Raw genomic sequence first — 14,866 nt, 5'->3', positions numbered from 1 at the left:
TCTTATCAGATTTAAAATCTCAATTTACATTAATCACTTTTATTATTCACCTCCCTTTCATACCTTCCTCTGCCCTATCCCTCTTTCATTTCCGTCCTAGCTTCCCCAGTTCTTCGTATTTATTTTTCACTTCTCTTTTGTGTGTTCGCATGTTTTCATTAAATATTTTGTGTATTGGGGATTACACATTACCAGTTTCAGCAAATCATTGCCATCGACAAATGTGGTGTGAATATTTACAGACTGTTTCATCCTAAGGAAAAAAAAGTTGTTCTTTCTATATAGAAAAGCATCTATACAGAGGTAAAGAGTTTATTAAAGTAAAGGTACAATTCACAGCATAATATGGAACACTGAAAATGAAACTTGTTAGTGTAGCCTTAAAATATGATACTGGAAGGTTAGAGATTGATGGTGGAAAAAGGGGAAGGACCATAACTCCTACTACCCTTCTTAAACACTGGTGCGACCTGCACAATTTTCCAGTCTGTAGGTACAGAACTATCGGTGAGCGAGTGGTTGTATGTGATTGCTAAGTAGAGAGCTATTGTATCAGCGTAATCTGAAAGGAACCTAATCGGTATACAATCTGGATCTGAAGACTTGCCCATATCAAGCGATTTGAGTTGCTTCGCAACCCCTAAGGTATCTACTTCTAAGAAACTCATGCTAGCAGCTGTTCGTGTTTCAAATTCTGGAATATTCCATTTGTCTTCCCTGGTGAAGGAATTTCAGAAAACTGCGTTCAATAACTCCGCATTAGCAGCACAGTCGTCGGTAACATTACTATCGGCACTGCGCAGCGAAGATATTGACTGCATCTTGCCGCTTGTGTACTTCACATACGACCAGAATGTCTTCAGATTTTCTGCCAAATTTCGAGACAATGTTTCATTGTGGAACCTATTAAAGGCATCTCGCATTGAAGTCCGTGCCAAATTTCATGCGTCTGTAAATTTTAGCCAATCTTTGGGATTTTGCATTCTTCTGAACTTCGCATGCTTTTTCCATTGCCTCTGCAACAGCGTTCAGACCTGTTTTGTGTACCATGGGGGATCAGTTCCATCTCTTACCAATTTATGAGGTATGAATCTCTCAACTGCTGTTGCTATTACAGCTTTGAATTTGAGCCACATCTCGTCTACATTTGCATAGTCAGTTCAGAAGGAATGGAGATTGTCTCTTAGGAAGGCTTCTAGTGACACTTTATCCGCTTTTTTAAATAAAATTATTTTGCGTTTGTTTCTGGTGGATTTGGAAGAAACGGTATTGAGCCTAGCTACAATGACCTTGTGATCACTAATCCCTATATCAGTCATGATGCTCTCTATTAGCTCTGGATTGTTTGTGGCTAAGAGGTCAAGTGTGTTTTCGCAACCATTTCAATTCATGTGGATTCGTGGACTAACTGCTCGAAATAATTTTTGGAGAAAGCATTTAGGACAATCTCGGAAGATGTTTCCTGCCTACCACTGGTTTTGAACACGTATTTTTGCCAACATATCGAGGAAAGGTTGAAGTCCCCACCAACTATAACCATATGAGTGGGGTATTTATTTGTTACAAGACTCAAATTTTCTCTGAACTGTCCAGCAACTATATCATCGGCGTCTGGGGGGTCGGTAGAAGGAGTCAATTATTAACTTAGTTCGGCTGTTAAGTATAACCTCCACCCATACCAATTCGCACGGAGTATCTACTTCGACTTCACTACAAGATGATCCACTACTGACAGACACAAACACTCCACCACCAATTCTGCCTAATCTATCTTTCCTGAACACCATCTGAGACTTCGTAAAAATTTCTGCAGAATTTATTTCAGGCTTTAGCCAGCCTTCTGTACCTATAACGATTTCAGCTTCTTTGCTTTCTATTAGCGCTTGAAACTCAGGGACTTTCCCAGCACAACTACAATAATTTGCAACTGTAATTCTGACTGTTCCTTGATCCAAGCATGTCCTGTATTTGCCATGCACCCTTTGAGATTGCTGCCCACCCCGTACTTTCCCGAGGCCTTCTAACCTAAAAAACCGCCCAGTCCACCCCACACAGCCTCCGCTACCCGTGTAGCCGCCAGCTGAGTGTAGTGAACTCCTGACCTATTCAGCGGAACCCGAAACCCCACCATCCTATGGCGCAAGTCAAGGAATCTGCAGCCAACATGGTCGCAAAACCAGCTGAGCCTCTGATTCAGACCCTCCACCCGGCTCTGCACCAAAGGTCCGCAGTCGGTTCTGTCAACGCTGCTGCAGATGGTGAGCTCTGCCTTCATCTCGTAAGCAAGACCGGCAGCCTTCACCAAATCAGATAGCCGCTGGAATCCAGAGAGAATTTCCTCAGATCCAAAGTGACACATGTCATTAGTGCCGACATGTGCCACCCCCTGCAGCTGGCTGCACCTTGTGCTCTTCGTGGCATCCGGAAGGACCCTTTACACATCAGGAATGACTCCACCTGGAATGCACACGGAGTGCTCACTGGATTTTTCCCCCTACTTAGCCACCATATCCCTAAGGGGCCCCATTAAGTGCCTAACATTGGAGCTCCCAACTACCAATAAGCCCACCCTCTGCGATTGCCCAGACCTTGAAGGCTGAGAATCATCCTCTGAAACAGGGCAGGCAGCTGCATCTGGCTCAGCCAGAGACAGTACCTGAAACCTGTTTGTCAGACGCACCAGGGAGGCTTTCTGATCAGCCTCCGGGGACGTCTTTCGCTGCCTGCCATGCCTTGGAACTGTATTTGTAATGGTGTAAAAAGTGACGGTTAATTCTAAACAGTAAAAGTTACGAGTTCTCTACATGAGTACTAAAGGGAATCTGTTAAATTTTGGTTACATGAAAAATCACACAATTTTAAAGTTTGGTGGTTTTTCTAAATACCTAGGGACGACAATAATGAACAAATTTAAACTGTAACCATCACATAGAAAATATTGTTGAAAAGTGAAACAAAAACTGTATTTTATTTGAAAAACACTTAGAAGATGGAACAAATCTACCAGAGAGACTGCATACACTATGCTTGTCCAGCCTATTCTGGAATATTGCTATGTGTTATAGTATAGAAGAGTGTCACGGATATGATGAGAGAGTTGGGATTACAGTCATTAAAGCAAGGGAGTTACTGTTGTGAAATTTTTTCATGAAATATCAGTCGTCAGCTTTCTCTTTCAAATGTGAAAATATTTTGTTCACTCCCACCAACAGAGGGAGAAAAAAACTATCAGGATAAAATAAATTGGAGCTCTCATGGAAAGACAGGTTTTAGTTTGCCCACATGCTATTATAGACTGGAACAGTCAAGTAGTAGGCTGGAAGTGGTTAGATGAATACTATGCTAAACACTTCTATGAGAACTGCAAAGTAGTCAAGTAGATGTAGACATCTTCTGGCAGAAAACTTCTTATGGCAGTATTAGAGCCAGCACTGCTGATCTGTTGTCGGTGCCCCTCACAGCCCTGTATGTCTGTAGTGGAACAGGATCATTGTAAGCACAACAGCCCAGCTGGATGTTACTCCTGCCTCTGCTGCTCACTCCTTCCTCCCCGCCCCCGTTGTACCCCCCATCCCCTCCTCTCCCCTCCCCTCCCCTCTCATCCTCTCCCATCCCCTCCCCAATGCACCCACTTCCAATAAAACATTTTGAAGTTACAGAAACAAGCACCATGTTCAGTTTATTGTATTGTACTGTGAAATTTACCTGTATTTCGGTGAACTTTTTGTTTGTTGGTGCAGAGCTATTTTCTTTATTTTTGGTTAAAACTTTGTGAATGTTCGTATTACACATATCACTGTCAATGACTTGCTGAATCTGGAAATGGGACAATTTTTACAATTAGTGACCCAGAAACAAAAAAGAATTGCAGCAGACAAAGTGGATTGTATAATTTACAACTGACGATCAGTCAGCACTTACATTTACCTATTTTGTCTTGTTTTGAATTTCTTTACTAGAAACATCATTCATGTTTCTATTTGAATTCAGCTATCATTGGCTATTTCTTCAGCTCTATTTCTAGTCTATCTTTGCTCAATCTCCTTTTCAGTCACTTCCAACTTACCAGATTTTCAAAACTCATCTGTTGCTAACTTCTAGTGTTGATTGTTATTTGTATGATCCTGCCCTGCTCTGTGTTCTCCTTATCACTTCCTGTGAATTTTCATTGCTATCCATGAATAGTATCATTACATATAGTCCTTCCCTCTATTGTCAAAGGAAAAAATTGTGTTGTGTAGTTTCAAGAGCTTGTGTGTGTGTGTGTGTGTGTGTGTGTGTGTGTGTGTGTGTGTGTGTGTGTGTGTGTGTGTGTGTGTGTTTTGTTCAAATTTTTAGGCACATCACATAAAATGGTACTTAAAAATGCATGAATGGTTACAAACAATGTTGTATATCTTTTATTATAAATTTAGCTCACTGCCAGAGTAGGTGTGGCATTTATTTCAAATAAATATCCCTGATATTACTTCAGTGATTAACACTGTCTACCTACAGTTCATATTTGGTGATTAATAACTTTTCTGTAATAAATGGCAAGTCTTTCCAAAAGTGTGAAATTAAAACAAAATAACCAAAATAAAGGCAGTCTGTTTGAAAATGCACAACTGTGAAACTAAAATTTGCTGATCAGTAACATTTATTTCCCTATTGCTCCACCATTTGCATTGTAACACACTTAGATCTTTCTCTTTGATTAGAGCTGTGCTAAAGCCACCTGGTTTGTGAGTGGGATTTCTGCATCTGTTCACTGCAAATTCTGACTTGTACTAAGCATGATCCACTGATTTCATGCCAGCAGATACTGCATGCCATTATATTTGGTTGGTTGTTGTCTCCAGGAGAAAGTTGTTTGAGGTGGACCCTGTCTGCTTGTACATTATTGTCTTAAAAGATGAACCCTACACTGAAAATTTGACTGTAGGGCAGGATCCTGTTGCGATACTGCACAGATCTCAAATTTCTTTAAATAGCAATGAGTGGTATCTGACATTCATTTTGCATCATCCAAAAACATTAAATTCCCCCCTCCCTATTAAATCTGTGGGGCTGCAAGCCTGAAATGTGCTTTACTCTCTTTCATGGTGATCATCAGGCATCAGTCAGGTTCTGCATTTGTTGGCGAAGGGAACTTGATACCAAAGACTTGGATCTCTTTCAGGTGCTGACTTGCTTTTGTCCATCTTATTTGTGTTCAATGTACAGTGCGTATATGGGTTTACTGTTGCTGTTTGTAATGGATGCTTAGAGTCTAAATGCATTGGGTGTGATGGTTTATAATCTCTTTGACATCACAGCCTTCCCAGTTGCCTTCAAAAAGACAGCGTGCAGGGCATTTATGAGCCCTAATTTGTGAAAAGCAGTCATCAACTGGTGTTGTTGATCATGGACAATCATTATGAGGCAGACCTTCAGTGTTTTGTGTCACACAACAGCAGCTGAAAGTTAGTAAGATGTCATTTTCTTCTGAGCTATTTTCACACTCTACTTCTCATGCTGACAATCATATTCATGATAGGAGACGCAGGTCACCCCCACTAAACTGCACTAAGAATGGACGTTTACTTTTATATATGTTACATGGGCAGCTGTGGTCAAAAGAGAATTTCGAAAGATACCTTCAGATAAAAAAGCTAAACAGTTCATGTGTGCTGCAAAACCTTCCTCCTCCTTTTTGGTGGCATCCCTGTTTGTTCTGTGTGAAATTTCTGTATGTGTTTTGTTTGTAAAATTCAGTAAACAAATTTTATTTCACAGGGGCTTACCACGCATCCAGAGCTAGAGCCATTTCATACACCCGTGACTTGTCCGATGGAACCATTTCTCACCTTAGTGGAAGTTCAGCAGGGATGCCTGTGCCATTGCAATTTAGAAACCCCTGTAAGTATATGTCTGTTCATAAATGTTTCTGGATCCTTAAGTATCCTTATTTTCTGAAGTTTATCATGTTATCCACCTTTATAACTAGACAAATAAATCTGATAATGAAAAGGAGTAGGGAGGATTTAAAGCCTGTTAATCCATATTTATGTACCATTTGCAGATTGTAATCCCTACTGCTAGGATGGGTGTAGGTCTTTCTTCAAAGCATTATCATACAGTAATTTCATTCTGCACAGAATTACATGTGATAAATTGCTCTAAATATATTTGACTGCAAAAAAAATGCAGAGCTTTGGTGATCGGTGTCAGAGTAGAGCCTTTTTCTGGCAGTGCCATACATTCCTTTCTAATCTTGACACTATGTAACGAAAAAATATTAGATAGAGAAAACCAGTTCTTAGCCCATTCTTGCAGGGTAGTAGTAGTGCACAGACTATAGGAACCACTATGCCATTGGCCTCTCATAGGTCATCAGAAAAATCTCCAGACATACCGAATAAAGACAAACAAATAAGCTGAAAATATGATGGCATTGTTTAGATCAAATCCCTGCTGTTCTAAGAAAACATCGTCTTTATAGGCTTAAGGATAGACTGTGCTATTGAAAATTGGCAAACAGTGTGCAGTGCAGCTGAAGCAGAATGTACAGTTGGAAAAATCATCACACTCTTAAAATAAATGTACAGTGGATTCACTCTCAGCTATATGTGTTTTAAACAAACCTTCAGTAGAAAATGGTTGTATGCACAGGAGTAAAAGAGGACCATGCAGTCTCGCATCTTTTCTGTTGTTTATATCATTATTAGGAGAACAGCTGGTAGTGAATGGAAGGGTTTATTCTGCTAAAAAGTCTGTCAAATGTAACTTGAGTTTGCCAAATATCAAATCATATATATGCCACTCCAGGCAGTCCATTGTGTTAACACAGACTGAAGATCCAATTAACGAGCTGTAACAGTCAAATGTATATGAAAGTCTGTACATCTGAAGAAAGTTGCAGCTACAAGAAGACATCTGTAGTAAAATTCCTCAAGCAAAAACTGTATGTACCTTGCCAGAAAATGCATATGATGGTGAAAAATATACAAGTGAAAACTAAGAGGTAAGATTTGTTTTTCTCAGTTCTGCTCATGACTGAGAGCAATTATAACTTTATGCCTTTCAAAATGGGGTGCCTTAGTAGGCACTGAGAGTAACATCACTTAAATGCTATAGAAGTGATAATCAAATAAAGAAGGCAGCAATTATTTTGCAGTCAGATGGAAATAAGAAAGTGCTGTCAGTGACAGTTGGAGAAAGTGTATTGGATGCTTGAACTTGCCCCTCCAGTACACATGGGATGTAAGTCTATGGAGAAAAGCTGAAGTGAATAGCACCACATAATGGAGGAAAAATGTACACCCACATTATTACCTTGCAGTTCATGCAGAGTGCTTTGACAAGGGCGCAGGAAATCAATGTTGAACAATATTTCTACTCTTCCACTATAAAACTGCACGAGTAAAATGTACACAAGTTTCTCTAACAAAGCTTTGATTTTTATTACCTTAGTCATTCCTCCCCGTGTAAGCTGGAGGCAGCAAAATACGTTAGCAATCAGAGTAGGAAGTTGTTGATAGATATTTAATAAAAACACGGAATGAGCTGCCCTTTTGGGAATGATTTTCTACCTTTTCTGTCATTTATATGAGATAATATTTCTGTGCTGCTCACCAGTTGTTGTTGTTTTTGTTGTTGTTGTTGTTTTTGTTGTTGTTGTTGTTGATGATGATGATGATGATGATGATGATGATGATGATGATATGGAGATGGAAAAAGGGTAGCACAAGCAGTTTCTTTAATGTCTTAGTTGTGTATTTTAAATGTTCTGCAAATGAAATGATCTATAATCTTCATTCCTTTTCTTGCTCACAGTAGCACTTAATGGCAAAAATTACTCTTCAGCCTGTCTTATGGCTTCTATGTTAGACTCACATACTACACCTGTTCTGCTGCACTGTAAACCAGGATCTAATAAAATTTGAATGAAATGTTATTTAATAGAAGTGAGTCCAGAGTATTAGCTTAAATCATCTTTTAATTTCCATCTTCACAATTATTTCACAAATTTTATACAGATTGTTGCAGTTTTTCCAGTGGCACAAGACTTCATTCCAGGCCTTTAACCCCAGCAGGAGAGGGAATCAATTTTGTCTATCATCTCCATGTTGTCTTACTCTCTTGATGAGAAATGAAACTGAGACAACAGCAAGTATATTGTCGTCCAAGAGAACTCCTAATCAGTGGAAATTTTGTGAAGACCAAAAATTCAAATGTTACTGTAAATCATGAAACAATCCAAATAACTGTGTGTTTTTGACATGAATGTAGTATAACAGGCCTCCTACCTACACCATAAATCAATTGCTTCCTGGTGAAGCTCATTTGTACTTGATACCATTGTAAAGAATTTGTTACATTTTCTTTGTTAAATTGAACTTTTTCCTAACATGCTTATATATAGTAGTAAAAGTTTCTTTCATTCTTCAGTGTATAATTCATTGAAAACTTTATAAAAATGAAATAAGCAGGGCAGGCTTAATACTTGCAGTGATCAAAAATGTGTGTAGATTGTGTCAACACACCATAAGATGTGGAAATAAACACACAATACTAACATTGTATGAAACAAATTACAATATTCACCTGTTTGAAAATATTGAGTAAGATCAAAAGAGCCTTCCAGAACTATCACAGGATGATATCAACACAAGCTGATTGTCTTAGTGTAGCACTTTGTATATGTTTGTCTAATGGATTAAATGGAGCATGGTAACCCATTGTTTGGTTCTGTTCATCAGTATTTATGAATAAGAAACAATTACACAAGCATGCAAATATATGATAAAACATTGATAGTGGTCTGCTTCCTGAATGTAACAATGATCATTAACATAATTCCAGCCATTCACAAAAAATTTTCTTCCTGCCATGTAAGGCAAAATCCCTGCTAATCATATTTATAACATCATCCAAGGAAATTTACACAAATTAGAACATTAACATTAAATAATGAGCACTCTTTCATGAGAGATGAAGATAGTCAGCTTTGATCTACAGAACACCTTGTAAAGTCAAAATCATTATCAAAACACACTTACGCAATCGTAAACAGGAGTCTGTGACACCTAGCATCAAATATACAAAACATCGTTCATTTTACCAGTAGGACTGCCTCTGGCATATGCTGTTCGCACTTCACCCCACTGGTAATTGAGACTCAACTTCCAGAGAGCTCACTGTGTGTCTAGCTGCTGTCTGCAGTATTTCACAACAGTTTCCCCACCGTTGAGCTGTTCACTGTTTATACATTCATTTAATTTCGAATTTTACAATTTTGCATGTGAAACTTATTGTTCACTCTGGCACAGTTCAGCACATTCTGCACTGCTGCTGCACTACTGATATTCACTTTTGTAAGTACTTGCACTTCATTGCCATCATGCTTATCCCACACTGAAATCAATCATTCTACCAGAATTGTTCATCATCATTTCCTCAGTATGCACCCCGTCAGGGGGCTCAGCATTTAGTTGCTGGGTATGGGCTTGGCGACCCCGGAGTCCCTGAGCTGGGGACTGGGAAGCACCACCAGTCCTCAATACCGTAAGCTCTGAGCATGCTTCAACGACCACCGTAGGGCGCGACCGTGAAACGTTGTACAGTACAAAGCTTAACTGACTGGGTCGCGAGGATGGTATAAACCTCTATTTAAAAAAAAAAAAAAAAAAAAAAAAAAAAACTACAATCTCAAGGTGTGCTGCGCACCGAGGAGACGCATGGCTTTTGAGGTACAACAGTTGGTAGCGGGCGACCTCTGGGCAACCTGCTCCGCCCCCCCCCCCCCCCCCCCCCGGTTGTATTAGGCTTACCCAGGCAAGCATGGAAGCATGGTTCTGTCCGGGTGGGCATTCCTTCCCCTACCATGAAACGAAATACGAATAGTGTGCAAGCACGAGTCTCTAAGAAAGGAAAGTTCAATGCTTTACAGTATTACCCCCAATTCCCTTCCCTGTCCACACCAGGGGAGGAACGGCAGTCTAAATTACCTGGTGAGACGTATTCTCCTCGATTTCTGGTTTGCAGCCAAACAGATGGGGACTCACTTCTGACCACAAAGCCTCAGATTTTGTGGAAAATTTAGAGGACAAGTTTGGAGAAGTTGAGGGCATGTCTAAAATGAGGTCTGGAGCAGTCCTCATACAGACAGCATCCCCAGCACAGTCACGGGCATTGCTGGCTTGTGACAAGCTCGGTGACGTTGCAGTCTCCATTATGCCTCATAAGAGCCTCAATATGGTTCAGGGACTTACTTTCCATTGTGACGTGTTGTTGCAGTCTGATGATGAGCTCCATGCAAATCTGGAACACCGCAGTGTCCACTTTGTACGATGTGTCTTCAGGGGACCTAAAGATAGTAGGGTTGCCACCGGTGCCTTCATTTCGGCTTTTGAGGGTGACACCCTGCCCTAGAAGGTCAAGGTGATGATATATCGATGTGATGTTAAGCCTTACGTCCCTCCTCCCATGCACTGCTTTAAGTGCTGGAGGTTTGGGCATATGTCATCGAGATGTGACGCCAACCCTACCTGTTGGGATTGTGGACATGCCTCCCACCCCAACGTCCTGTGTTTGCCGCCTCCTGTTTGTGTCAACTGCAAACAGAAACATTCACCTTGCTTGTCAGACTGTGCAGTTTATCAAAAAGAACGGAATATTATGGAATATAAGACCTTGGACAGGCTCTCTTACACAGAGACTAAACGCAAGTACGACCGATTTCACCCTGTGCGCATTTCCTCGACGTTTGCTGCAGTGGCTTCGATGGCGATGAGCCCCCAAGCTCAGCCGCTTTTTGTGGGCCTTCCAGCCAGGCTGTCTATTCCTGCCCCCCCCCCCCCCCCCCAGGTAGTTGGGGGAACACCCTCTTCTGTTGCTCCCCTGTTATCAACATCAGTAGTAACAACCCCTCCTTCTTTAAGGGCTTCAGTCCCCACCTCTGAGCTGGAGAAGTGCCCGCCTCCTCCGGCTCCCCTCGCGCAGAAGGGGGATCTCTTGGTGCCCTCCCTTCCGTGGTTACTGCCCCTCCAGATGTCAGCCAGTGACTGAAAAAGCCACCACCTGAGGGCTGTAGGGCTTCCAGGTCTTCCTCGGTCCATGAGACTGGGTCGGAAAAGCCCACCCAGCCTGATAAACCGAAGAACAAACAGGACTCTACCAAAAAGAAGAAAAAGCAAAAGGAGAAGGACATAGAGACAGATAATGAGATCACCACTGCCCCTGAAGATGATGTGGAGCGTCTAGCGTCCCCTCAGGAGCTAGGTGTTGCTCAACTCGCAGCCCCTATGAAAGTTGATCAAGCTACTTCGCAATCAGTGACGACAAGCACTTCTAAGGCATAACCAGGTTCTTTCATGTCTTCAGTCGGGTACTATTATCCTTCAATGGAACTGCCGTGGATTTTCCAACACCTTGCAGAGTTGAAACCACTTTCGTGTCGCTTCTCTGCCACTTGTCTGGCCCTACAGGAAACTTGGTTTCCTGTTAGGCGAACCCCTTGCCTCCGTGGCTACCGGGGTTACTATAAGAACTGCATAGAATATGACAGGGTGTCTGGCGGTGTCTGTGTGTATGTTCTTGCCACTGTTCCTAGTGCCCCAGTGCCACTTCACACAGCTCTCGAGGCTGTGGCTGTTAGAATCCGGGCAGGAATGGAGCTTGCCATCTGTTTCCTCTACCTTCCCCTGGATGAGGTTGTCCGTCTTGCTGACCTAGCTGCCTTGTTCGCCCAGCTCCCCCCGCCATTCCTGCTTTTGGGAGACTTTAATGCCCACCACCCTTTATGGGGTGGGGCCCAGATCTCGGGCCAGGGTAGGAACGTTGAGGCTCTCTTGGCACAGCTGGACATTTGCCTCCTTAACACTGGTGCTCCCACATATTTTAGCTTGACTCATGGCACATACACAGCCATTGGCCTCTCTCTTAGTAGCCCAGGTCTTCTTCCATACCTCAGTTGGAGGGTCCATGATCTCTGTGGTAGCGAACACTTTCCTATTTTGGTTTCTCTTCTTCACTCCCAATCCCCTGACCAGCTGCCATGATGGTCTCTTCGTGGAACTGATTGGGCAGCCTACACTGCAACTACTATGGCCATTGCTCCGCTTCCTGGTGACATTGATTTGGCAGTGGACGAGGTCACTATGGCCATGCCCCCAGGGGCTCAGCATTCATTTGCTGAGTACGGGCTTGGTGACCCCGGGGTCCTGAGCTGGGGACTGGTCGGCGCCGCCAGTCTCCTGTCACCGTAACCCCCGGACATGCTTCAGGGACCACCGTATGGCGCGGCGGTGGAATGTTGTGTGCTACGGGGAATGGTAATCTTGGCTTGACCGCCTGGATTGCGAGGAAGGCCGACCTCTCTAAAAACCCCTCAATCTTCCGGTGTGCTCCGCGCCTATGAGATGCATGGCTGTTGAGATGGAACAGTCGCAAGCGGGCAACCTCTGGGGCACCTGCCGCACCCCAGTTGTATCAGGCTTACTCAGGCATGCGGGGCTCTGTCTGAGCGGACCTTTAGTTCCCTCGCTGCTCGTGGGACGGCAATGGACCCTTTGACCCCTACATTTCCCCCTACCAGTGGCTTGGGTGGGCCACTGGTAGGAAAACACACCCCATCGAAGAAGTGACTTCATGCTGCGAGTCCTCCAGCGCCTAGTGTTGATCGAGATTTGTCAGACTGTCGTAACAGAGCACATGCTGATAATCAGAATGTGTTTTTGATTATTAAACGGAAGGAGGGTAGCTTTGAGAGGGCTTCTCCCTTTTACATCCACAAGGGTCTTGAGGGAATTGCAGGAACACTTAAATCTGTGAAGCGACTGCGCAATGGGACTCTGTTATTTGAGACATCTAGTTCCCGTCAAGTCGCTTCTCTTCGGAAAGCAACCTGTCTCGGTGAGTACGCTATCGAGACCGAGCTTCACTCCACTCTGAACTACAGTAAGGGTGTTGTGACATGTAGGGACCTGGTGGATATCCCCACAGACGAGTTAAAATCTGAATGGGCTGATGAAGGTATTGTTGACGTGCAGCATATTATGAAACGAGTCGATGGGGACCTAGTCAAATCCGACTCATTTATTCTCACGTTCAGTTGCCCACGACTTCCAGAGCATGTTAAAGCGGGGTTCTTACGTTTGCCAGTAAGGCCATATTTCCCTAACCCAATGCGCTGCTTTAAATGTCAGCACTTTGGGCATACTACGTTGGGGTGCAATGGGATAGCCACTTGTGGTAAATGTGGTCAGCCTGCCCATGAAGGAGCTGATTGTTCATCGCCTGTGAAGTGCGTGAATTGCTCTGGGAGTCACCCTGTCTGGAGCCGGGTCTGCCCCATCTATCTCGACGAACGGAAGATACAGGAGATTAAAACTTCTAAGCGCATCCCCTATGGTGAGGCCAAGAAGCTCTTTAAGGCCATGCAACCTCCTGTGTTTACTACCTCTTTCGCTTCCATTCTGAAAAAACTGGTACAACTGGCCACTGTTGCTACGCAAACGGAGGTTGCTAGTGTTAGCACTAATACCTGCATTTGCCAGTGCACTTGTGCTGCTGCGGTTGTTTTGCAACCTGCGGCTCTCCCCGCAACGTCGGACAAGGCTGTGGTTGCTGACATTGGGGTACTTCCTCCCTCTCCCCATATGGGGCCTTCTGCCCAGGCGAGTAATTCTCCACCTGTTGACAAGGCTCTGCCTTCTAAGCCCCCCAAGACAAAGACGCCGAAGCTGAATGTTTTGCCACCTGCGGCGACTAGTCAGGGTCGGTCCGATGACGAGGCCATCGTACTGTCTGTCGTCTCCCGTGGGTCGTCATCGGAGCTGATGGACATTGACGTCGACCGGGGGCGATCTTCTCGCCCCAGGAATAAATCTCTGGCCAGTACGGGCTCTCCTCCAAAGCACAGAGGCAGGGTGAGAGTTCAGCCCCCCTGATCACTGGCTCCCATATTACAGTGGAACCTGAATGGGTTCAGGACGCATGTGGCCGAATTACAGCTCCTTGTACGAGAGTGCCCTTTGTGCTTATGTCTCCAAGAGACACATTTTCGGGCCACTGATGCTCCTTCTTTACAGCGCTATACCGTCTATCGGAAAGATGATCTGACGGGGGAAAGGGCAAAGGGTGGTGTTGCGGTTTTTGTCCGTGACATGCACCCCTCATCTGAGCTCCCTCTCGTTACAGACTTGCAAGCATTTGCAGTTGACCTTCTTGTGGGTCGGAGGCTCACAGTCTGTTCACTTTACTTACCATCTCAGGATGCTATAGACTCTGAGGCTCTCGCAGACATTATTAGCCAACTCCCCGGCCCATTTCTTCTTCTGCGGGACTTCAATGCTCATAATGTCTTATGGGGCTCTTCGACTACTTGCCCCAGGGGTCGCATTCTGGAAAGCCTCATGATGTCTGAAGAACTATGCATCCTCAACTCTGGTGCTCCCACTCATTTCTGTACTGCTTCTGGGTCGTCATCAGCTATTGACCTTTCCTTTTGCTCTCCAGCACTCGCGGATTCTGCTCTGTGGTAGGTTGCTGCAGACCTCCATTCTAGTGACCACTTCCCCCTTTGGATTCGCCTCCTGGCTGAGGCTATGGCATTACCAGTGCCGCCCCGGTGGCACCTCTGCAGAGCTGACTGGACACTTTTCAGCCAACTGGCTGTTTTGGAACACCGTGCCAGCGTCCACGAATGGGTAGACCATGTTACAGCCGTGATCTCCCATGCTGCTGAATTGTCAATCCCACGGTCATCCGGTCATCCCAAGAGGCGTCCCGTCCCTTGGTGGACCACTGAGTACCACTCAGCCATCCGAGCCCGCCGTGCAACTCTGCGCCGCTTCAAGTGCCGTCCCTCAGCTGACAATCTTGCGGCCTTTCGGGTGGCAAG

At 44.0% G+C, this 14,866-nt stretch overlaps 1 protein-coding gene across 1 annotated transcript in view; it reads left to right on the top strand.

The window, feature by feature from the left end:
• The first annotated feature begins 5,754 nt into the window (after nucleotides 1-5,754).
• The window catches only part of LOC126470779 (gamma-tubulin complex component 3-like), a 223,444-nt gene continuing 214,332 nt past the window's right edge, over nucleotides 5,755-14,866 (top strand). The window contains exon 1 of the mRNA XM_050098787.1: nucleotides 5,755-5,880. Within this exon, the coding sequence (XP_049954744.1) occupies nucleotides 5,850-5,880 (31 nt within the window). The 5' untranslated portion in view covers nucleotides 5,755-5,849. The remainder of the gene's footprint in view (nucleotides 5,881-14,866) is intronic.

Source organism: Schistocerca serialis, chromosome 3, assembly GCF_023864345.2.
Source record: "Schistocerca serialis cubense isolate TAMUIC-IGC-003099 chromosome 3, iqSchSeri2.2, whole genome shotgun sequence".
Taxonomy (NCBI): Eukaryota; Metazoa; Arthropoda; class Insecta; order Orthoptera; family Acrididae; genus Schistocerca; species Schistocerca serialis.
The sequence above is the reverse complement of the archived record's forward strand: the minus strand, read 5'-3'. Positions and strand labels throughout refer to the sequence as shown.